Genomic DNA, 24,635 nt, shown 5'->3' on the forward strand with positions numbered 1-24,635 from the left:
CGTCAGCGCGCTCCCGCACAGCTCCACCCCCGAGGAGGGAACCTCCATCCCAGGCCTGCGCACGAGCCGCACACCGCCCCTTCCCGCCAGCCCGCGCGCCCCCGGAAGTGGCGGCCGCCGGTAGCCGCACGTGTGGCCTGCCTGGGTTCTTCGCACCGCTCCCGCCGCCGCCATGGGCCGAGCTCGCCGTAGGCACAACTGGAAGGCGCGGCTGCAGCAGGGCACCACAGAGCCCCCGCCCACCGCCGAGCCGCTGGAGCTGCCGCTGGAGCTGGGAGGTGCGGTGGGCCCCGGTCTGGATGCTGTGTAGCGGCCGTCCGTCCTGGTCCCGTCCCGTTCGGTTCTCCTCTTTCTTGAGTAGTTTGGGTTAGGAGGGACCTCTAAAGGTCATCTAATCAAACCCCCAGGTTTTGTGATAATTCTTGCTATTGGGAAATAGCAACCACCAAAAGCAGTGTAGAGTCCGGGGAGACCTGGCAGCTCCAGGAGAGCTGGAGAGGGAATTCTGCAGAGGCATGTAGTGACAGGACGAGCGATAATGGCTTCAAACTGGAAGAAGATGGATGATATTAGACATGAGGAAGAAAATCTTTCCCGTGAGGGTGGTGAGGCACTGGAACAGGTTGCCCAGAGAAGTTGTGGAGGCTCCAATCCTGGAATCATTCAAGAATTTGTCTCTGCCCATGGCATGGGGGTTGGAGCTTAGATGGTCTTTAAGGTCGCTTCCAACCCAAACCATTCTGTGATTCCCAGGCGTTTATGTTTGTTCTTGTGCACTTGAGATCTTGATGTTGCTCAAGTGACAGTAGAGCTGCTGAGAGTTATTGTCACATCCTTACTGTGGTTTTATTATACTTGTATTGGAAGCATTAAAATTAAAAGTATTTTACAGGCTTTGCATTAAGAGCTCTTAAAGCAATGATTGTATCCCAGCAATTCTTTACTAACACAATTATAAAAAACATGTTTAGCATTCACATTCTCCAATGTTCCTTTAAATCCCCCACATTTATGAGACCATTTTTTTAATTCAAACTTTAGTAGTACCAGTTTTTAGTATTAAAAATGACTGATGTCAGGGAGAGGCAGGAGGCAGTAGGGTCACCTCAAGGCACGCTGTGTCCTGAGCCATGTCCTGGGCTGCCCCCTGACCCTTTGGGAATGAAATAGGCAAATATTTCATTAGTGCTGTTACATAAGTCAAGGAAAATTGCCCTTCTGGCTGTAGTGAGCACAGGAGTATCTAGTGCCCAGTTTCGTGGTCTTTTGCCCTTGCTGAATACGTGGGATTTATTTTTTGGCTGGGGATAAGAGCTGTGTTTGTCTAAACCAGATGAATGTGGTATGGTTTGTGATAAGACTGTTAAGCAGTGTGCTGAAAATAATCCACCTGGCACAGGTGAATAATCAAACACATGCTTTCAGATGGAGCAACGCTGAAGGGAATTGATGACAGTAATGCCCTGGTCCTGCCAGCAAAAAAAGCAAAGAAGAAAAAAGTAGCATGTGTTGTGCAACATCCAAAGAAGCCCCTGAGCAAGAAACAGAAGAAAAACCTGCAGAAAATTTTAGAGCAGAAGGAAAAGAAAAAAGAGGTATGTGGCTGCTTGCTGATACCTCCAGCTCTGTGACTCACGTTAAAAGGATAAACGAGAAGAGTACGGAGAAGGCTGATGCCAATAAGCAGCTGTCGAGGTTTCCCTTGTGCTGACACTGGCAGTCCCCAATGTGTAGTGCAATTGCATTGCTGTTGTGACCAACCAGAGGTGGGGTGACTGCACTGCACTGCCAGCAAGCAGTGTTGGGATGTGATCTGTCCAGGGCATCTCAAGGACATGGAGATGCTGAAGTTTTAGAGTTCATGTTGCAGCAGCATTAGTCATTCCTTTGCTGGGTGCTCTGGCAAAGCCATTGGACTCTTGAGTCTGACTCTGAAAGCATTCCTCTCCCTCTCCATGGATCAGGTGTTGCAGGACTACATCATTGCTGAGTCCTGGTTCCCATTTTCTCTTTGACCAGGTAGATGCATGTTGTGAAGTATGTCACTAGCAGAGTAACTGATGTTCCATTTTGAAAGTGTTCTGTGGAACAGGTTGTATGAGAAGCTTTGTCCTGCTGCAAAATACCAAGCTTGATGCACCCCAAACTCTGCCACTGCCCATACACAAGATTTCCAGCTCTTGTGTATTTTCTGTATGCAAATAGAGCTTTTCTGCCTCAGTAGAAGCTTTCCAGGCAAAAATTCTGATCATTTTTTTAGTGTCTGAATAATGTTTTTGACAAACTAATTCTGGTTTTGGAGCTTGTTTAAAACTACAGCTGTCTGACCTGCCAGTGCTGTGTGTCACATGATGGAGTTGAAGGGAAGCTTCCATTGCTCCAGCCCTCCAATATTTGAGCTTAAATCCATTTTCTGTGCCACTGTTTGAAGGGTGCTGCTGAGCTTTTTGTGGCTGCCATGAGAGGTCAAGTCTGCCTTTCTGGTTTTGGTCTTGTGCAGGGCTGAAGTCTTCATTGAGGGGTGAGTGACCACAGAGCAGCAGTAGTAAACATCTTTACAGCTTGACAGCAAGAGCTGCCAGGGCACAGCCTTTAGAACTGAAGCACAAATCTTGAAATGACATTATTTCCTGGTGGCAATTAGCACTGGTTTTGGTTGTTCTTCCCAAACAGCGAGCTGAGTTGCTAAGCAAGCTGAATGAAGTCCAAGCTTCTGAGGCAGAAATGAAACTTCTCTACACTACTTCCAAACTGGGTGTCGGGGAGCGCATGTATCAGACCAAAAGGTAAAGTGTTTTTTTTTTGGAGAGAACCATTCTGCTTTATTACTCTGGTTGAAATCTTGGCAACTTTCTTGACTTTGGTGGTTTTTTTTCTCTTGATTTATATTTTTTTATTCTTATTGCATACTGCATACATTCTTCAGAATGGATGAGTTAAATAAGTTATTTTTAACTGATAATATAGTTATTGTCTTGTTTGACTGATGTCACCTTCAGAAGATGTTAAAGTAACTTGGTCTTCCCTGTCAGAATGGTTGGCAGAGGGTGGACTAGATGACCTCTAGAGGTCCCTTCCAACCTAGTGCATTCTATGATCTTGAAGGTCTTTTCCAACCTTTTTCCAACCTAAACAATTCTGGTTCATAAGGGATGAGGTGGGTGACAATTAAACCTGCATACTCTTACAAATTATGCTAAACTACATGATGGATGGATTTACTTTGTGGCTGTATTGAAAAACATCAAGTGATGCAGTCCATCCTTACTGGATTTACCAAGAGCTGCATTTTATCAGGTGTTGAAATAAATTAAACTGCAGAGATACCTTCTGAAGAAAGTGTGCTTAGGGACGAATCCAGCAGTGGGGTCAGCTGGAGCTTTACCTAGCAGAGTTGTGAAAACCTTCAAGAATGGAATTCTTGGAGAACTGGGTTAACATGTCTGGGTAGCATCTTGTTCTGCACAGCACCCAAGATGTGGAAGCTTTCCCTATCTGAGTGACAGCTGGGTTCAGACTCAGGCAGTGACTTTGGATGATGTGACTTTTTGCGTGGAAGACGTGTCTGGCTTGAGGTCCTGGAGAACACTGACCACAGCACATTTCACATAGCAATGTTTTGTTTTAGGGTGATGCAGGAGCCAGAAACTACTGTACCTGAAAAGCTCAGGAGCATTAGCGGTGCAAACAAGAGGAGACACAGCTCAGATTCAGAGTCGGAGCCTGAGGAAGAACCCAGTAGCTTTAAGGAGGAGGAGGAGGAAGAGCAGAAACAAGAAATTGAGAAGTCCTCATCCAGTGATTTGAATAGTACTGAAAAGCCAGAGGAAGGTGTGAAGAAGGCAGTGGCTAACCAGCAGCCAGCAGGTCCTAGTGTGCCACTTTGCCAGGCAGCCTCCAACAAACCAGGCTGCAAGCCTGCAGTTTTCATTCCAGTGGACAGGTCTCCTGAGATTCAGGTGAGGCTCTCTGAACAGTGAACTGCTTATCACAGGGGCTGGAAATGATGGTGTCCTCCATCAGATTAGGTCACTGCAGACACTGTAGCATTATCTCATGCCTCTTGCTAATGCTGCATGGCAGCAGTGTGCGCGTAGGGTCCTTGTTCTGGGACATCGTACATGTCCAGGTCTGTACATGTACAGGTCTCTGGTTTTAAAAACAGACTCTATTAGCAGTCTTCTTTGCTGGCAAATCTTGTGAAGTCCCTTTTATTTCTGCATTTTGCTGTATCTTAGGCAGGGTAGTTCATTCCATTTGCTGTAGATAGGGTGTCCTGTAAAACAGGGAAAGGCTCTGCACAGACCAGCCAGTTGTGAAAGGAGTTTTGCCTTGAAGTGCTATAATTATAAACTCAGGAGCTCTGAAGTTTCACCAGCTAAAGTGCAGGGCTCACCAGCTGCTTTCTGGGAAGCTGCTCTGATGACTCTAGCTTTTGGACGTAATGGTGTGAGATTAGCTGGTTTAGAGCTTTTTGAGCCACAGAGCTGACAGAATTCGTTTTGTGGCTTTTATAATCTGAGGAAGGTAACAAGTTTTCAGTCCTGGGGAAAACAAAAAGGGAACAAGAGGCAAAACAATATATGTTTTATATTCTTCAGGAGGCAAGGCTGAAGCTTCCAATCCTTGCAGAAGAGCAAGTCATCATGGAAGCCATTAATGAGAATCCCATTGTGATCATATGTGGAGAGACAGGAAGTGGTAAAACCACACAAGTACCTCAGTTTCTCTATGAAGCTGGCTATGCCAGGTATGAGGCTTCTTCTATATGCAGCAAACAACTGGAAAAATTCAAGCTGAGCTCAGTCACTTCTGATTTCATTTCTTCTGCTATGGCTGAACTGAACCTGGTCTTTTCTGTGCAGTGGTAGTGGCCACACTAAAAGAGCTTTTCGAAAATCTATAGGGAATGAGACTGACCTGCTAAAGTCTCTCCACATAATCTCTTGAAACTTCTTACGTAAAAATTTCCTTCCAAGCCACTAGCCTGTTTTTTTCCATTTTTCTGTCCATCTCACATAGCCTAACCTCTGCTTTCAGAGGTTTGTTTTTACCTTTGCAACAAAATGTGCCTGTTTCTTAGGAACTTCTTTAAAAAATAGCTGTGGCTCACCTGGAACTATTCATGAACTCGGGCACCTCATAAGGTGTTTCTTGCAAGCTACATCAAGGTGCACCCAGCTTCTGTGCTGCTGCTGCCCCAGCCTTAGTTTCCTTTGACATGGAGACCATTGTCAGAGGGTTGTCCAGGAGGACTGGAGTTCAAGGAGCTGGAATGCAGAGACAACAAGACATTTCTGTGATAGATGTATTTTCAGATCAATACATATATAAAAGAAAGGTAATCCCAGAGCTTCCTTTCTGTCTTTTTCTTATGACTAGACCTAAAATTGATGTTGTATGCTGCTACATTGTGCAGCAATCCTGTTGCCGTCTTCAAAACAAGCAGCCAAACAACCCCTCTTTTCCTCCACCCCTTTAGTTCGAATGGTGCTATTGGGATCACCGAGCCTCGGCGAGTGGCCGCAGTGTCCATGTCCCAGCGAGTCGCTAAGGAAATGAACTTGTCACACAGGTGAGGATAAAAAACCCTGAGACTTGCTATGAAGCTAGCTCTGAAATGTTCTCTACATATCATAGCCTGAAATCAAGACTTGTATATTGCTTGTTCGGTCTTTGGTGAAGAGCTGTGGGAAAGTGAGTTACAAACTCCTCTGTGGGGTTGTCTACCAAAAAAAACCAAACCCCATAAGCAGGATTGTGATGGTTGTAAGTTACTTTTTAGAGAGTGCTTTATGGAGATGGTGTGTGGGAAGTGGACCCAGCTTGTCTCCATCTGAGAAAGCATCCCATAACAGTGAAATAATTCAGAGTGATATGGCCATGTATCCCAGTTTCTAGCATTCTGTCTGTCCTAGGCTCTGGGGAACTGATGGTGTGCTTTGTGTCTTGTCTTGGCATTCAGACTTAATGTAGTTAGGCTGAGGGCTACCTTCTGTTCTGAATGTGAATTTTCAGTTTCTCCCCATGCTTTTTCTTGTGGCCACCTTGGTATTTCCTCAGAGTGGTTTCCTATCAAATCCGATATGAAGGCAACGTTTCAGATGAAACACAAATCAAGTTCATGACGGATGGTGTGTTGCTGAAAGAAATTCAGAAGGTAAGTTGCTGTCCTCAGTGTAATGAAAAGTAGGAAGAGAGGCCTTGGATTTGTTGTTGGATTTGTTGCCAACCTTGCAAAGCAAAATCCCTTTTAACACTTGGAGATGTATTTTATCTCAACCCTTTTTAGTCTTGGCCATGTCCCTAAACATTAGGTTACCTTACTGTGTGAAATGAGAGCAAGCAGGAGACTCAGGATCAAAGCTGCTTCATGTAGGGTAAACACATTAAACTGTGCTCAGATATGTGGGAGAGACTACAGCCATGAGGATGGGGGTCAGTGTTTGTGTAGCTGTAGGTTGTCTTGACTTAAAGATGTCCTTGGATGAGGCTTCATGCAGTGAAATGGATCTCTCTTCGCAGGACTTTCTGCTTTCCAAGTACAAAGTCATTATTATTGATGAAGCCCACGAAAGGAGCATGTACACAGATATCTTGATAGGCCTCTTGTCTCGCATCGTGCCTCTCCGTGCAAAGGTAAGAGAAGCAGTTGGATGCTGGTGAGCTGGGGAGGGGGTGTTAGAGTGAGGAGGCTCTCTGGGAGGAAGGACTTTCTCAGTTGGAAGTAGATGGAAATACTCCACTCTGGTGAGACCCCACCTGGAGTGCCACATCCAGTTCTGGAGCCCCTATTACAGGAAAGATCTGGACGTGCTGGAACGTGTCCATAGAAGGGCCACAACGACAATCAGAGGGCTGGAGCTCCTCTCCTATGAGGACAGACTGAAAGAGTTGGGGTTGTTCAGTCTGGAGAAGAGAAGGTTCCAGGGAGACCTTATTGTGGCCTTCCAGTATCTGAAGGGGGCCTACAAGAAAGCTGAGGAAGGACTTTTTAGGGTGTCAGGTAGTGATAGGACTAGGGAGAATGGGAAAAAAACAGAAATGGGTAGATTCAGATTGGATGTTAGGAAGAAATTCTTCACCATGAGGGTAGTGAGACACTGAAATAGGTTGCCAAGGGAGGTGGTAGAAGCCTCATCCCTGGAGGTTTTTAAGGCCAGGCTGGATGTGGCTCTGAGCAACCTGATCTAGTGTGAGGTGTCCCTGCCCATGGCAGGGGGGTTGGAACTGGATGATCCTTGAAGTCCCTTCCAACCCTAACAATTCTATGACTCTGTAATTCTGATGGAAACCAGGAAGTAAAGCTCAGCTAATGTGTTTGCCTTTTCAAGAAACAGAATGGGAAAATAATACCTAGCAGTACCAACAGATAACGGTTCAGCTAATATGCAAATAATTTTACACTTACAGTGTAAATAGTTAAACTTAGCAGCCTGCTAGAAAGCAAGATGTGTACTATTGCCCTGGAATAATCCATAAACAGCTGTAGTTAGCAGGAGACACTGAAACAAGACATCGTCAAGTGATTGCTCCTGACTGATGCTGGGGGCTGGTGGACTGCAGGAAGGTGCTTGGTATCTCTTTTTTGTTTTAATTGTAGATGGAGAGGATGGAGGTTCAGAGGCAGGTCACTGTCAGCATCGAGACTGCCTGTCTGGGGTTTTTTGTCTTTAAAGACACATTGCATGTGAAGCTGTGTACATCCTCTGTCTCTTGACACAGTGCTTTTGTTGTCTTAGATTTTGAGTGTTTTGCTGCTGAAACTTGTACCCAGACCTGCTTGTCTCTCTGGGTTTGTGTGCTGTGTAGCTTTACCTGCTGCCTGCTTTTAGGCACAGAGTAACACACTTTTGTCCCTGCAGAAAGGGCTGCCACTGAAGCTGATCATTATGTCAGCTACCCTTCGTGTGGAGGATTTCACCAGTAACAACAGGCTGTTTTCTGTCACACCTCCTGTCATTCAGGTATCCTCCTCCTCCCTGGGACCTAACGGCTGAAAAGTACAGGGAGGGCTTCCTTTATAAAACCAGTTAAGAAAATAGAGGCACTCTAATCTTTCCAGTTGGTGCTGAGATCTTTCAGATATCAATTTAAAAACAGTTACTTTGTGCAGGGTATTGTTTCTTTGGGGACTTGGTGTTTTCTTTTCTGCTTTTATCAGAAAACTGCCCTGACAGAATCTGATTATCTTGAAAACCTGTAAGTCAAAGTTCAGGAGGACTAGAAAGCCTCAGTCTGAATTGGTGATCTGAAAGAGAGAAAATTTTTGGTATCTAGCTTGGGTTTGTGGTGTTCAGCACAGACCACACGGATAACTTCTGTGGGTCTGGTGTTTCGTAGGTTACCAAACACAAAAACTGTACAGAAATACAGGGTGAGATTTTCTACTTCTTCCCTGCAAGCTGTGATAATTGTGGTGGAGTTACAACAGCAAACCAACCCTTTTCTTTGCATTTCCTCTCTAGGTAGATGCGAGGCAATTCCCTGTAACTGTCCACTTTAACAAGAAAACTCCCTTAGATGACTACAGTGGGGAGTGCTTCAGAAAGGTCTGCAAAATCCATCGAATGCTACCCTCAGGTAAGCTCACTGCCAAGAACCTCTCACATTCTTTACACTTAATATGCCTAAAGTTTTCTGGGTTGTGGGGTTTTTTGGGGAATTTTGTGTTGTTTAGTTTTGGGTTGAGGGTTTTTTTAAGATGAAGGTAGGACTGCAGTGATGTATTGTGTGCTTTGACTTAGAAGGGTTTTCTTGTGAAAATTACCCTTCAGTGAAGTTGTAGCTCCATTAGCATGTTTCTCAAGGCATTAGTGGAAGACAGATGCAGTCAAACACCCTGTTCCTCCTTGTTACTTCACAGTATATTCCACCTTTCTTTTATCAAGAATGAGACCTGAAGCTTTCCAAGGTGAAATTCCTTCTGAGGTTGAATGATGTCTTCTCTTGCAGGTGGGATTTTGGTGTTTTTAACAGGCCAGGCAGAAGTCCACTCGCTCTGTAGAAGGCTAAGAAAAGCCTTTCCATTCCAAAAAAACACCAACACTGCAGGTAATGCTGTAGAATAAGGGACTGGTAAGCTTTAAATTTATCCCACTGAGAAGTGAGCTTGCTTTGCACATAAAAAGAAGAGCGCTTTTGTTTAAAACAAAACAAACAAACAAACAAAACCAAAACAAACAAAAAACCCACAAAGCCAAAACAAAAAACCCAAACAAACAAAAACATCACCACACACACAAGAGAAAAAGAAATATTTGAGGAGTTGACTCTTTGTGGATGATTTTGATGACTGATTTAGTTTGGGGAAAGCGTTTGTGTTCTCCAGAACACGTTTCTTTTTTTTTTTACTTCTTGATTTACTCTGTTAGCTATGAATTAAAGTGGAAATGTTGCTCCTTGTGGGTACTGTTTATTTTCAGGACAATGGTACATCCCAAGATGACTTTAGAAAGTCAAATTTTAATCTGGCTCATCTAATCATCTCCTAAACCTCAAGACATACAGTTGCTGTGTGTTCTCCTGTTGATCCTCAGCATGATTCCTAAATGGAATTATAATTTTAAACATGCGTGTTGTCCCTGTCCCCTCTGCCTTCAATGTGACTATCTGCTTCATTCACTCTGTGACACTTCCATCCCCCAAAAGATGGGAGTGGGACCAGATTCCCCCCTCTTAGTTTTTCTGTGGGGGAGGCATGCTCAGCTAACAGCAATTCCAATGGCCTTTTTTGTAGGAGCAGATGGGGACAAAGAAGAGTCAGTGGAAGAAACCAGAAGATTTAAGAAATCGAGGAAGCGGAAGAAAACAATGGTAATGTGTGATGGGGGAGAGCTTGTCCAAGAAACAGGAAGGAGCAGGTACCTCCCTGCAAAACAGCACTCCTGTGTGGCTTTGTTTCTCACCAGGCTGCTCCAGACTTGCATGAAGCCTTGTAGCCTACATATGTCCCCTCAGGAAACCCAGTAATACTGCCCAGCCTGGTAACTGCTACATTATGAGCAGCGCAGTGCTGAAGTGTTTCCCTGGATATTATGGGCGGGAGATTAATTTCAGTTGAGTACTGACCACTAAAATTTTAATGGAAGGAGTTCCCGACATGATGGCTCCAGGGCTTCTCCTCACCTCACTGTTTCTTACCCAAAATTGGGACTGATGTATCTATGGCAAAGGGTAGTGTTTGGGTTCCACTCAAGTGCTATGTGTGCTTTGTTAGCAGGAGATCTTGATGTTAAGAGATATCCTCTCCACTGACACTGGATCCTGGTAGCTGAAGGGACCTGAAGTAAAGAGATTTTACTCTTCCCCACTGTCCTCCAAGTGAAGAAGCTTAGCTTGGCACAAAATGGTGTTTAAAGTACTTGGGTTACTCCTCCCTGACTCTCACAGTTCCCAAATGCTGAACCTCAGCCTTAAAATACCAATGAAATCTCTTAATCCCTCTATCACCTTCAGGTCAGCAGATGTTTGGAGTAAGAGCTCAGCTCTCCTTTCAAAGCAGTAAAAGGTGCTCCCTTAATGTGTCTCCCCTTAATGGTCTGTTGTTTTCGGGGTTTTTTTCTTCTTTATCTTTCTCAGACACTCCCCAAAATTGATCTGGACAATTACTCTGTTGTACCAGTGGATGAAGGAGATGAAGACAGAGATGCTGATACTGATGATGATATTGCAGGGTCTGATATTGACCTTGATTTAGGTGATGGAGACTCAGAAGAAGGTTTGACACTTTTGAAATAAAAATTCCCTTTCTCCTGTTACCTGTGAAGTGTGTGACATAAGTTAGTTGTCCTTGCAAAACTGATGTGATAACACCAGGGAAAAGCTACAGCTTTGCACCAAATACTTGGCTGGTTTTAAATGGAGTTGTGTTTGTGAGGATATCATTGGAACTTACCCTGAAAATTGGCTTGCTGTCTATTTAACAATATTGTTTTTTCTTTTCTACAGATGAGAAATCTGATTCATCCCTTCCACTCTATGTGCTCCCACTCTACTCTTTGCTAGCACCAGAGAAACAAGCAAAGGTAAGGGATTTATTGTCACAATGAGTAAACAATCCTTACAGATCTGTGGGATTGCTGTCTAAAGTCACCTGTGCTTTGTGTGTTAATGTTTCCATCTCAGACTGTCCAGCAGTAGGCAGGTTTGACTGACCCAGTGGGCCCCTTGCTTGGCCTGGGATCACTCTGATGTGCCAGTTCTGCAGGTTGGGAGAGATGAAAAGTGACAGTCCTGCAGCATGTTAAAATTCATCATGGCCCCAGGCCATGTCAAGATCTTGCTGCCAACAGGCAATTGATACAAACGCTTGCGTTCCCTCTTGGGCTTTGGAGGTGGCAGCAGTGTGTCTAAATATGGCTCAACACTGGTGTCTGCCCCACCTGGAGCTCCTGAGGGTGTTTCTGAGGGATTGACTGAGCTGGGTAGAGTTCCAGACAAAAGAGTTAAGTCTCTGGTCTTACTCTTGGGTAAGAGTGATGCCACGATGTGTTGTCATCCCTTCGCAACCCATCCAAGCTGCCTGCCTGTCGCTCTGCCGCTGTTGGCAATGCCTGTCCCTTGTCCATCTGTCTCTTGTAGGTATTCAGGGCTCCCCCTCCTGGCACCAGGCTGTGCGTTGTAGCCACCAACGTGGCCGAAACATCGCTGACCATCCCAGGCATCAAATACGTGGTGGACTGTGGAAAAGTGAAGAAGCGTTTCTATGACAGGATTACTGGGGTGTCCTCTTTCAGGGTCACCTGGATATCCCAGGCCTCCGCCAACCAGCGGGCAGGGCGGGCTGGCCGGACAGAACCAGGGCACTGTTACAGGTTAGCTACTTGCCGTGGAGAGGCTTCGGAGAACCGAAAGCCCGACATGTGTCAGTGTGAATCACAGCTTCCCTTGTCCTGCTGCCCCTGTCACAAGCACCTAGTGCTGCTTGAAATGCCTGGGCTTGTCTGCTCTTCATTCAGATAGGACAGGTGAAGCCTATCATGAACTGTCACTGTGATACTGGTTTGACAGCGTGGCTTCTGGAGGGCCTTTCTCTTGCTGAAGGCCCTTATTTGGGTGGCCAGATTGTCACAGAATCGTACATATTGTCTCTGTTGGAAAAGACCTCTTAACACCATCAAGTCCAACTGTCAGCCTAACACCACCATAGCTATTAAACCATGTCCCAAAGTGCCATGGCCACCTATGTCTTGATCAACCCTGGTGAAGGGAACTCCACTACCTCCCTGCTCCAATGCCTGACCATTCTTTGAGTAAAGAAAATTGTTCCTGATGCCCAATCTAAACCTCTCCTAGCCCAATTTCAGCCCATTAGCATGGATTCCACTCCAAGTCAGGTTTTTTTATGACTAAGGTGTTATGTCCCAGCCACATAAATCATTACGTAGTTACGCAAACAGCACCCACAGCTGCCTTTGTTTTAAATCTAATGTCAATTTTTCATGCATATCTTTTAAGTTACACTTCCTTTTAAGTCTGTAAGCAGTCTTTCTGGTCTGCTAGGTTATACTCTTCAGCAGTCTTCATGGACTTTGAGAAATTTTCTGCTCCAGAAATAACAAACCGACCAGTAGAAGACTTGATTCTGCAAATGAAAGCATTAAATATAGAAAAGGTGAGGTGTAAAATGGCTTTGTACTACAGCACCCATCAAAGTGGTGCCGCTAGGAGCCAGAAACAAACACAGGTGTCTTCTATCATCATTGCTTGAGCCTGTGCCTTGTGTTAGACGTCAGGATCCTGGGACTCGATTTTGGTTCTGCAGCTTGCAGAAGCTGCTATGAATTCCATCAGGCCTTAACAGACATGTTTGCTCAGATAATAAGAACTTTCTTATGTTCTTAATGGTGGAGAAAAAACTTGTCCAAACAGATATTGTGTTTTAGAGATAGCTGAGCACTTTCAGAAAGTGTAGCGCTTGAAGTTAGACTTTCCAGCAGCCTGCCCTAGGCGGTGCCTGAGGTCAGAGGCTGATGCTGGTATTCCTGTTTCCTAATGTTTTTGTTCTAAGTGTTTCCTCCCATTATTTGTCCTTTCCTCTCGCCCTTGGCAAACATCCTAAATGTTTTCCTTTGGTATATGTAACCAGTGGGGAAGGTTTTGCTCCTTTCCAGGACTTCTTAACTGTGTTCAGACTGTTCTTCACAGGGAGCTGTGTCAGTGATATACTGAGAGGCATTTTCTCTTGGTGTCCTTAGGTAATCAACTTCCCATTCCCAACACCACCTCCAGCAGAAACACTTGCAGCAGCTGAGGAGTTGCTGATAGCCCTGGGTGCCTTGAAGGAACCCCCTATGACGGGAAGGTAACATCTGTGGTGCCCCCAAAATTTCCTCTCGGCGCTGCTGCTCAGCCTTCACCTTCAAGGCAGCAGGCACTGCTGTCCTGCTTCCTGCTTCTCAAACTCAGCCCTCACATCTGAGGGTTTGCTTTTTTACAGAGACTGGCATTGTTTTAGCAGTCCCTGATTAAACCTGTGTCCTTTTGACTGGGCCTGGGGTGTTTGGGCAGGGAAAGACTCTACTAGGAGTGTGCTATACAGGGCAGGTGGGGAGCTGCATGAGGAAGGGGAATCCTTCCCCCAGCCTTTGGGACCAGCACATAACAAATTCTGAAGAAAACACATCATATGAATTGGGCTGCCCAAACCAGCACCACAAACTTGCTCTAATGCAGAAGTTGCTTCACTACATGACTTTTCTCTTCCTTCCTCAGGCTGAAGCAGCAGCTGGCCGCAAAGCTGAGTTGCCCTATTAGTCCCCTGGGCAGAATAATGGCCACTTTTCCTGTAGCCCCACGCTACGCAAAGATGTTGGCCCTAAGCAGGCAGCAGGACTGCCTGCCTTACACCATCACCATCGTGTCTGCCATGACTGTCCGGGAGCTCTTTGAAGAGTTTGACAGGTGAGTGAGTTAGCCTGACAGCTCCTTACAGGATGCATCACCTTCTCACAGCTAAGGCCTCTCTGCATCTAATCACAATGCTCACTGATAGTGTTTGATGTTTCTTTTAGGCCAGCAGTAAGTGAGGAAGAGACAGCAAAACTGAAGGGGAAGAAAGGAAGGCTTTTACAGATGCAGAAGATCTGGGCTGGACAGGGCCCTATGCAAAAACTTGGAGACCTCATGGTGATGTTAGGTATGGCAGGCAGCAGTTTCCCTCTACTGTTAACTTCCATTCCGTTCTCCTCACCATCACCCTGAGCTCTCAGCTTTACACAAGTAAAAGCATCCTCATGCTGTAGGGTTAAGCCCAGCACTGTATTTTCTAAGAGGTGATTTTGGGGGGCAGCCTGCCAAGTGTCCCAGGCTTATGATGAGTGGGAGCTGTGATATGCACAAAGGACTAAGGAATTCATTCTGCCCCTGTACTCAGCACAGGTCAGGCCACACCTTGAGTACTGTGTCCAGTTCTGGGCCCCTCAATTCAAGACATATGTTGAGTTGCTTGAACGTGTCCAGAGAAGGGCAGCAAAGCTGGTAAGGGGTCTGGAACATGCCCTATGAGGAGAGGCTGAGGGAGCTGGGGGGGTTTAGCCTGGAGAAGAGGAGGCTCAGAGGAGACTTTATTGCTGTCTACAACTACCTGAAGGGTGGTTGTAGCCAGATGGGGGTTGGTTCCTTTCTCCCAGGCAACCAGTGACAGAACAAGAGGACACAGTCTCAAGCTGCACAGGGGGAAGTTTAGGCTTGATCTTGAAAGAAATTCCTCACAGACATAGAGATTGCCCATTGGAATGGTCTGCACAGGGGGGCAGGGTCGACGTCACTGGAGGTGTTTACGAAGGGCCTGGATGAGGCACTTAGTGCCATGGTCTAGTTCATTAGATAGGGTTGGACTTGATCATCTTGGAGGTCTCTTCCAACCTGGTCGATTCTGTGACTAGGACACACAGACTAGGACTGTCCCACAGTTGGTTTAATTAGGAGAACTGATAGGCTAAGTGGTTTTCTCCCCCTGACTGTTGACTGCAGGAGCAGTGGGGGCCTGTGAGTATGCTGGGTGCAGCCGGCAGTTCTGTGAGGAAAACGGACTGCGATACAAAGCCATGCTGGAGGTCAGGCGCTTGAGAGGGCAGCTGACAACTGCAGGTCAGTGGCAGTTGCTGTGATTATTCTGCCTGGGGCAGGACACAAATCACCTGGCCTGCTTTCTGCAACCTTTTTTCCTATGGAATCTGAACTCACCCCTGTTTGTTCCCCACAGTGAACTCGGTTTGCGCTGACGCTGGTCTCTATGTTGATCCGAAGATGAAGCCTCCGACAGAAGCTCAAATAACATATTTGAGACAGATCGTGCTGGCAGGGCTGGGGGATCATGTTGCCCGAAGGGTTCAGGCAGAAGAGCTCCTGGATGAGAAGTGGAAAAATGCCTACAAGGTAAACAGCTTTTTTTGCCTGAGTTCTCCTTCTCTGTGGCAGAAGGACACTTGTGTGCAGAGCCCAGTCTCCTGGCTGGATGCACCATTGGGGCTGCATGTGATGGCTTTCCCCACAGAATTGAAGTGTCCAGCGTTGCAATTTCTCAGCTTTTATGTAGGAGTTGTTATGAAAGGGCTAAGAAGCATCATTAGTCCATCTTGCACAGTGCTTGATGTCTCCAGAGAAGATGAAGCAGAAAATGATGGGGTTATTAAAAACCTCCATCACTCAAGGAAACCATATAAATGTACAGCTGAGAGAGCCTGAAATTAAATGCAGTCAAGAAACTGGATTTCCAGTAACTCCTCTTACTCTGCTTCAATCTTCTGTGCTCTCTTAAGACTGCTCTCCTGGATGACCCCGTGTTCATCCATCCAAGCTCAGTCCTCTTCAAGCAACTCCCAGAGTTTGTGGTTTATCAAGAAATTGTTGAGACTACAAAGCTGTACATGAAAGGTGAGACTGCTGTGGTCCCTGCTCGTTCTGCAGGTGTGGTGAGGAGTTCAGAAATGCCTCAGCAGAATTGTCCCTGGGTGTGGTGGGTGAGCGTGCTCCTTACAGAGTGGTCATGCCTCCTGGGGTTTGGATTCTTGTGCTTTCTAATCTAGATCAGGGGAAATATTGGCCAGATTTTGTCTAGCAGGATTGGCTGCAGCTAAGTTTGGCTTCTGAAATAGCCACTCTGTACCAGCCCTGTCAGCAGCTTCTTCCTACTGCTGGTCTCTGAGCAGAAGAACATAAAAGTTGAGCTGAAAAATGAGATAGGAGTAAATCTGTGGCAATGAGATCCTGACCATGCTCTGAACCCATAGGCTGTTGGTGAGTGGCAGCCCTTGGCAGCAAGCCTGCATTCAGGCCTCTCTTTTTCCTTCCTAAGGTGTGTCTGCAGTTGAACCCGAGTGGATTCCTGTCCTGTTGCCACCATACTGCCACTTTGGGAAGCCTCTGGAAAATCCTCCTCCATCTTACTGCCCTGAAACAGGCCGAGTTCGATGTCACAGACCAAGTGTCTTTTGTAAGTGTCCTGAGGAGTGTGACTGGGTAGTTTTGTCCAAGAGCTCCTCTGCAGTTATTGTAATGCTGCTTTTACCAAGACTATCAGAAAAGTCAAGTTCAGCTTGGACTGTTTCAAGAGCTTCACAGTGGTCTAAGTAGCTCCAAGGGATTCATAGCATTTAAATATCAGCATCTTCCCATTGGCACAGGCATTCAGTGGCCATGTGCTTCCCCTGTAGCAGAGCAAGGCTGGGTGGTGGCAGTGTCCTCTCCACTTCTCATAGTGCCTGTGTTGTCCTATCTCCCCTGGAAATGTACCATCCTCTTGGAGCATTTAGGACACTTGGGGTCGTCTTCTCTTTCCAGATCGAGTTAGCTGGCAGCTGCCTGCTGTGGAAGTTGATTACCCAGAAGGTATTGATCGCTACAAATACTTTGCCAGGTTCCTGCTTGAAGGAAAGGTGAGTGTGCTCCAGCTTCCTTACTTCTTTAATGTTATTGCCTAGTTTTCAGATGAGGTGAGCCTTTTGGTTTCTTTGTGTGTGTGTGCCTGGTCCTCATAACTTGCTGGAGGAGCTGCTGCAATTGGTGGGGTGAAGACATCTTTAAAATATGAAGCAACTTGAAATCATCATTTTTATGAAAGACACCTCCAAAATTTAAGTCCTGTTTTTCAAAGGATAAAAGCTATAATTCATGCTTTTGTCCATTCTGAGAAGCAAGAGTCATGTAGCAAGCTAGTCAGGACAGGGTACAGGATGGGAGTCTGTTGAGGTCCAAGCTAATGGATGACTGTCTCCACAGAGCACTGAATTTCCCTTGCTTGTTTTACATTTGTTATAACAAATCTTTCAGGTCATTAAAAAGTTGAGTTCTTACAGCCAGTGTCTGCTGTCCAGCCCACTCATAATGCTGAAGACATGGTCCAAGTAAGTTGCTAAAAACAAACTGAGATTTGTTGTCCCCACCAAGCGCTTTTAGCTTCCTTTTAGATTAAAAAATTTCAATGCTGGGAAGGGTGCTCTAGATAGTGATCTTGGCCATAGCTGCAGGGAGAGGAAAATGAGTTTTCTTACCAAGAAAAATTGTGCCTCAAGAGAATTGGGCAGTGTGGAAGAGCCTGCTGGCCACACTGACCTCTGCAGGCTGCTTTGGACAAAGGAATCACTCATACCTGTGGGAAACTGTCAGATGAGAACCACTGCTTTCCTTGCTGTTCTTTGTAGTCTGGCCAATTGAACATGTTTCCAACAGACCTTATTTCTCTCCTGCTTTTGGTTACATTTACAGAACTGTGACCCTCACGGGGACTGTCGCTTGCTACCCTGCTGATGTCCTCTCCTGATGACCAAATAAACTTGCTCTGAGCCTTCTGTGAATTGTCATGGAGTTGAGAGAGGCAAAGTTTGTGAAGGACCTTGTTAAAGATGGCTGATGCTATCTGAAGTGTTTTCCTGTTTTAGTCAGTTCAGAGTTGAGCATGGGCCCTATGGATTCTCTTTTGCTTTACTATGTGCTGTGCAGCTGCATGGCAGACAGCTTTCATGTGGTCAGTAGAGCAACCTGCTGTTCTTTAGACAGCAAAAAGTGGTCGTACTTCTAGTGAAGTTTCCTGAGCCAGTGGCATGTCTCTGCATAGAGAGGTCATGTCTTTCCACATCTGTATTTAGCCTTTTAAAAGTATTGAGAGTATTGAATTCAGACAGGTAAGCTGAATGCTGTAACACAGATAAAGTATGCTAACGAACATTGTTTTATTGCACCATTTTGTTTTGGACTGATGTAGACTTCAGCCCAGGACAGAATCCCTCCTGCAGGCTCTAGTTGCTGAAAATTGTGATAATCGTGATGCTTTGCTGGCTGCGTGGAAGAAAAACCCTAAATGTAAGTTTTCTCCTTGCTTAATTATTAGTCATATCATCAGTGCAGACTTTGTAGTATACCTTGAGCACTGCTGAATTAGAATTTTAAAAAGGGATTCTTTCACTTGACAACCTCCAAATATTTGCTGTTTTCTTAGCAGAAACAAGAGTAATACTCCTGTTTAGTTCTTGTCAAGAACTGGAGTTCCCTGTACTTCCGAGAACAACATTTATTTGTATTTTCTGTACTTCTAACCACACTTGAAATGTTTGGCTTGGGCTTTTGAAAAATTAAACTATGGTGATGCTGTCAGTGGATACAGAAATATTTTTTTCCCTCTTTCCAGCAAAACTGCTCCACTCCCTGAGTCCTGTAGATGTCTAATTGCTCATCTCTTCCATTACAGATCTGCTCGCAGCCTACTGTCAGTGGATTCCCGAAGCTATGCATGATGATCTAGCCAAGAACTGGCCACCAGTAGCACTGTGAAGTGCCCAACTGTTCTTGGTGGACTACATTTCTCCAAGATGTCTGGAGAGCTTGGGTTTCCTTGGATGGAACTGCTAACTGTTAGCAGTACCTTTTTATACATGAACTGGGTGTTATTCTGATTTTCTGGGAAGCTTAGTGTGTTCCCAGAAGCCCTACCAGCTGCTTTGCTGGTATTCTGTAATATTCATGTTTGGATAATTTTATCCATTGTATTTTACAGATTGTTATTTTTATTGGAAGTTTCTCTTTGGACTATATTAGTCATATGAACTATAATAAATATGTATAGTTCTTAGTTTGCATGGCAGAGATGTTTTCGGTGTGGGATGCAGCAATAAGCAGAATTTCAGACCTGGGTGGACCCTTTCTGAGGCATGACTGCAGATCTAAAGGCAGGTTGAACCTTTGGTCCTTGTAACGTGCTGACCCTGGCCAGCAGCTCAGGAGTACCCAGCTGCTCACACATTCCCTGTCTGTCTGGCAGGACAGGAAGTACAAAAGTGAGAGAACTTTTGTGTTGAAATAAAGGTAGTTTAATTAGTCAAGGGGAGAAAAAGAAGAAGAAGAAGGAAAAGTCCAAATGATGCAGAGACAATCCCTCAACACTTCCCACACAATAACCACCTGGTATCTGAGCATGACATTGCATGTCCCACACTGTCCTTTTGGCCAGCTCAGGTCTGTTGTCCAAGCTGTTTTCCCTCTCAGTGTCTTTCACACCTTCAGCCTACTCATGGAGGAAGCAGAGCGGGGAAGAGGAGAAAGCCTTGACTTGTGCAAGTCCTGCTCAGTAACAGCTCAAACAGGGTATGTTACCAGCATTGGTGTAGTCAGAAATCCAAAACACAGCTGTCTGTGGCCTGCTATGGGGAAAGTGACACCAGCCCAGGCAGACCCAGTACAGTTGTATTCTTTTCCTATATCTAGAGGACATGAATTCAGACTATCAATTAATCCTGCTTCCAGTATTTTTTCTTCAAATCTTTCCTTACACTTGACCTGGTGCCGCAAGGGCTTAATTTCCTGCCACAGGGTTTGTCAGTTTTGTTCTGTGTTATCTGGTGTTCCAGAACCATCCTGCACCTCACGGGCTGGAGCATTTTTTGGAATGCTGCAGCTTTTAGGAAATGAGGCAAACTTTAACCACTCCATCTACTCATTCTGCAGCAATAAATTTTGGTAGTCCCAGAAGAAAATGCCCAGCTTGAGTTTACCTTCTCTTCTGCCTAATCTTTTTCCTCCTTGGCAAACCTTGCACTCGCGCTGTGTTAATGTGCTGGTGCTTGTGCCACCACAGTGTGAAGGTGTGGGCAGTGATCCTGCTGTCTCCATGCTCTGGACGAAGCTGAAGCAACCCAAGCACAGAAAGCGCTGGATGCCAGCATCCACTGCTCCAGGCCAGGACACAACTGAGTGTTAAAAATGTCTAATACTGATGAAACATCAGCTTTTGTGTTTGAGCGAGAAGGAAAATAGCTTGTTGAGGGTGAGTATTTATAATGTAGATGCCGCAGCACTGTAGTGTTTAGCATTGACCACAGGTAGGAGGTTGCTGGGAGCTCTTGGTTCCTTTCTCTCACAAGAATTACAGCAAACTGCCCTGTGATTAGGGGAGGGAATGGAAAAAGGGAAAATATCAGAGCCTACTTACCAATTAAGGCTTCTTTGTGAAACTGGGCAAGGTAAAGCAGTTTTCTCTCATGAAGTCACCTGTACTCTAAACAGATTTTTCCTGAGGAAGGGATGTGGAGAGGGAGGTGCTGAGCTCTTCTCCTTGGGATCCAGTGATAGGATGCATGGGAATGGTTCAAAGCTGAGCCAGGGGAGGTTTAGACCTGGATATTTGGAAGCATTTCTGTAGAGAGGGTGGTCAGACCCCAGAAGAGGCCTTCTGGAGAGGGGGTCAGTGCCCCAGGCCTGTCAGCATTGAACACTTCCACAACACACCTTAACTTTGGTGAGCCCTGTGTTGGTCAGGCAATTGGACTAGGTGGTCGTTGTAGACCCCTTTCAACTGAAATAGTCCATTCTACATAAAAACGATCGGCTTCAGAGGAAGGAAAGGAGCGGATCAAAAAAAGAGAGGAAAAGAAAACGAAGTGGAGATGCCGGGGATTGAACCCGGGGCCTCATACATGCAAAGCATGCGCTCTACCACTGAGCTACATCCCCTTGTTGAGAACGGTTGTCTTCGCAGCTCATACAGATCGACTGCAGGCCAGATGTCGCGTCCGGCGAATAGATTTCGTACGTCACCCCTCGCACCGCGCAGCTCTGCTCCGCGCCGTCTGGCCGACAGCAGCTGCGGGAGCTGCGCGGAGCGGAGGGGCAGCTCTGCTCAGAACTGGCAGCTCTGTCCAGGGAACGTCCCGCACTGCTGGAGGCGTCCACGCCTATATAGCAGAAGGCGGGAAAAGTGGTTTGTGTGCCAATCCTCGTTAGTATAGTGGTGAGTATCCCCGCCTGTCACGCGGGAGACCGGGGTTCGATTCCCCGACGGGGAGATTGGAAATTTTGTTTCCTGGAGCCTTTTCCCGCACAGGCCATGCCTGTGGAATCGCGGCGCCTGCGAACCAAAGGCTGTGTCACCCTCTCGCCACCCAGGACCTCCACACAGGAGCAGACAGTGCAGGGTGAGGGGAAGAGGGTTGAGCTGCTTTAGTATACCCTGGATGGGATGCAGGGTGCCCCTCTTTTCCCAGGGTACCCCGCTGCTGGTATTTAGGGGATGTCTGTGGTCCCGTGTCCGCCCTGCCGGAGGTGCAAACCAGAGTGGAGGAAGGGGAAGGGTCTCTTCCGGACGGCCCCAGAAAGCGGCTATTGCTTCAGCATGAGTGATGCTCGTATGGTGGTCTGGTGGGCACCCGGAGCCAAGGGTGTATTGGGCGGGGTCGTATGGAACGGTCAGAAACCCCATGCGCCGGAGCCGAAATAGCTCAGTTGGGAGAGCGTTAGACTGAAGATCTAAAGGTCCCTGGTTCGATCCCGGGTTTCGGCAATGGCTTTTTATGCTTTAGTACCGAATTTGGCGGCAGTGCCTTTTGCTGCGGAGTGCGGAGGGAGCAGGTTCTACGCCGGGAGGGGCAGGGTATCACCGCACCGTGCACACATGTAGGGTGTGTGCGGCGGTAATGGCTTCTTCGTGTAGCACTTTGCTGAGTTTATGCCCAGGTTGCTCTGCACGGGCATCGCCCGGACCGCTGAGATAAATGAGGCAAGCCGTCCTCGTTAGTATAGTGGTGAGTATCCCCGCCTGTCACGCGGGAGACCGGGGTTCGATTCCCCGACGGGGAGGTTGCATTGTGTTTTCAGTGCTATTTTTTTTTTTTTCTGCACAAATTTTTCTAATTCTGAAAGGTTTAAAAACCCCACAGTTTTGTGTGTGCCAACGGAGTGTTCAGTACACCTGAAAGTCTGTGACGTTCACAGCTAACGGCGTATACTGATGTATCCCGCTCACAGCCCAATAACAGGCTAGGGAGCACATGGATGCCGCTGTCCTTTTGCTGAGCGGGGTCTGTTCGCGCACTGGTACCCTCTGCCCTGCTCTGCCCGCTCGCTCACTCCCTCGCTACTCCCCCATTACCTCCGTGCAGATCCGCACGCCGGGGCAGCTACCTGGGCACCAGACAGATAACATACAGCGGGGCCGGGGGATGTAGCTCAGCGGTAGAGCGCATGCTTTGCATGTATGAGGTCCCGGGTTCAATCCCCGGCATCTCCATGAATGCCTCTCTTTTCTCCTTTTTCTCTCTTTTCTTTTAACCCCTTGACATGTATTGAATAGAAAACTGCTACCCAAAAAGGCCCACGGTGGCAGTGTCCTGGTGGCACAAAATGGCTCCTTTTTGATCACTTGGTTCTCCTGAGGACTATGACAAACACTATTGCTCTCTAAGACAACTGATGGGCTCTCTACAGCTCTCTGAAAGGAGGTTGCAGCCAGGTTGGGGTTAGTCTCTTCTCCCTAGTAACAAGCAATAGGATGAGAGGAAATAGCCTCAAATTGCACCAGGAGAGGTTTAGGTTGGATATTAAAAGAAATTTCTTCACTGGAGAGGTTCTCAAATACTGCAACAGGCTCCACAGGGAGATGGTTGAATCCGCATCCCTAGAGGGGTTTAAAAGAAGCACAGATGTGGTCCTGAGGAACATGGTTTAGCACCAGCTTTGGTAGAGTTGCATAATACTTGATGATCTTAAAGGTCTTTTCCAACCAAAATGATTCTATGATTCTCATGTCTCTGGGTCTTTCATTGCCCTGCAGTCTCAGAACAGCTTGATGAAGGAAGAGTCAAGCTCTGACGTGCAGGGGGGACACTGGCCTCGCAGCCCTGCCTGACACCTCCCCAACCCAGAACCAGCAGAGATTGCTACAGGAAAACCTGCAGTGAGCCCAGAGCTAGTTCAGGGTTCTTAAACCACACTCCCAGATCCAAACTGAAAGGCACAAAAGCCAGGACATCACAAGTGACTTGGTGGTTGCAATGGTGGTTGCAGTGGTGCAGAAACTTCCCTGGATTTGAGGTATCCACTTGCATCTGCTGTCCTGCTGCAACCAAATGCTCACAGGCAGCACCTTGGTTTCACTCAGAGCAGGTTGGGAACAGCTCTTGGGAAACAAGCTCCTTGCTTTGCTCTCCTTGGGTTGACCAGGCTCATACTGTTCTGCCTTGGCCAGGAAACTCTTCAGAACCTGCCTGAAATGCAGAGCACAAAGAGACCACAGCCCATGCAGAGCTTCAAACAGCTTTTATCTACACAGTTCAGTTACCAGCTGTTTTATCTCTGCTGCTGTCACCAGCAGTGCACCCAACTTGCTCTGATAGGGAGAGCTGTCTAGTGACAGATGGAAAATTACATTTCCTGCCACAGTGGTTAAAATGCAACTTGTGCTATTTATTTTACTCCAGTTGTTATTTTGAGCCAAGCATTTAGCTCTGGCACTGGTAAGCATGAAGATCCCCGTTGTAAATGGCTCCCTGGACAGCTTACTTCTGGAATACACCCTGTACAAGAATACCAGAAAGTGATGGTTCCTGACCCAGAGTTTGTAGTAACAGGCACAAACTAACAGACTTCTTGGCACAGAAAAGCTGGATTACATCAGTGTAATCAGTTATGGTCTGCTAGGACCAACTTCCTACTATTCACCAAGCTCGTCTTGAAATCGTAGCAAGGGATACTCCTACAGACAGAGCCTTGCTCACAGAAAGCCCCTCCCAGCTCAGCAAGGCACGGCTCTGCCATCCAGCCAGACCTATTTACAGGCTCAGTTGCACTAGAGCCTAAAATCTGCCTGGCAATCTGGATGTAACACAAACCTGCACCTTTAGGGGCGTTCTGCTCCATCATTTGATTCAGACATCAGGCACAAATTCACTCAGGGTGCTCAGCAGCTGGCTGCCTACCCTAATGACATAAGAACAGCACTATGTCATCTTAATTTCTTCCTGTTAAAAAATTCCACCTTATCAAGAAATATACTGTTGTGTCCTTTTCAACTACTTCCAGACCAGTCCTGAGCATTCTGTAAATGGAGCAGTACATTTAGCATAAGGATTCACTTTCTGATGAGGAAAGACCTAAATCTCAAAGGCTATTCCAATCTTTTATATTCATGCACCTCCATGTGCACATAGTTATTATAAGCCACTGAGCACAACTCTAACGTGAGAAAAAAACCAAAAGACTGTTGTAGATTTTTTTTTCCCCAGCTAAATGACCTGGATGCTTGAAATTATTATGGCTATTGCAATGCTGATTTTTAACACTTACACAGGACAGGCTGAGAAGCTCCCCACAGTATTCCTCTCCATGTGTCAGGCAAATGCAAGCCACTTTCCCTCAAACCAATCACA

At 46.4% G+C, this 24,635-nt stretch overlaps 1 protein-coding gene and 5 non-coding genes across 6 annotated transcripts; 5 read left to right on the forward strand and 1 right to left on the reverse strand.

The window, feature by feature from the left end:
- The first annotated feature begins 172 nt into the window (after positions 1-172).
- Positions 173-18,922, forward strand: DHX37 (DEAH-box helicase 37). The gene is made up of 27 exons (XM_054392652.1): positions 173-278; positions 1,426-1,595; positions 2,674-2,786; positions 3,629-3,959; positions 4,602-4,750; positions 5,483-5,575; positions 6,064-6,160; positions 6,526-6,639; positions 7,866-7,967; positions 8,469-8,583; positions 8,956-9,054; positions 9,740-9,816; positions 10,582-10,720; positions 10,951-11,027; positions 11,584-11,816; positions 12,505-12,616; positions 13,200-13,306; positions 13,717-13,905; positions 14,016-14,140; positions 14,977-15,093; positions 15,209-15,381; positions 15,765-15,879; positions 16,301-16,438; positions 16,786-16,880; positions 17,275-17,348; positions 18,206-18,303; positions 18,689-18,922. The coding sequence occupies exons 1-27, from the start codon at positions 173-175 to the stop codon at positions 18,769-18,771; spliced, it is 3,441 nt and encodes a 1,146-aa protein (XP_054248627.1). The 3' UTR covers positions 18,772-18,922.
- A 1,952-nt stretch (positions 18,923-20,874) lies between these two features.
- Positions 20,875-20,946, reverse strand: TRNAA-UGC (transfer RNA alanine (anticodon UGC)). The gene has a single exon. It is a non-coding gene; the product is annotated as a tRNA-Ala (tRNA).
- Positions 20,947-21,206: 260 nt separating this feature from the next.
- On the forward strand, positions 21,207-21,278 carry TRNAD-GUC (transfer RNA aspartic acid (anticodon GUC)). Its single transcript has one exon. It is a non-coding gene; the product is annotated as a tRNA-Asp (tRNA).
- Positions 21,279-21,699: 421 nt separating this feature from the next.
- Positions 21,700-21,772, forward strand: TRNAF-GAA (transfer RNA phenylalanine (anticodon GAA)). Its single transcript has one exon. It is a non-coding gene; the product is annotated as a tRNA-Phe (tRNA).
- A 224-nt stretch (positions 21,773-21,996) lies between these two features.
- On the forward strand, positions 21,997-22,068 carry TRNAD-GUC (transfer RNA aspartic acid (anticodon GUC)). Its single transcript has one exon. It is a non-coding gene; the product is annotated as a tRNA-Asp (tRNA).
- Positions 22,069-22,426: 358 nt separating this feature from the next.
- Positions 22,427-22,498, forward strand: TRNAA-UGC (transfer RNA alanine (anticodon UGC)). Its single transcript has one exon. It is a non-coding gene; the product is annotated as a tRNA-Ala (tRNA).
- The last annotated feature ends 2,137 nt before the right edge of the window (positions 22,499-24,635 follow it).

Source organism: Indicator indicator, chromosome 26, assembly GCF_027791375.1.
Source record: "Indicator indicator isolate 239-I01 chromosome 26, UM_Iind_1.1, whole genome shotgun sequence".
NCBI classification, from domain to species: domain Eukaryota; kingdom Metazoa; phylum Chordata; class Aves; order Piciformes; family Indicatoridae; genus Indicator; species Indicator indicator.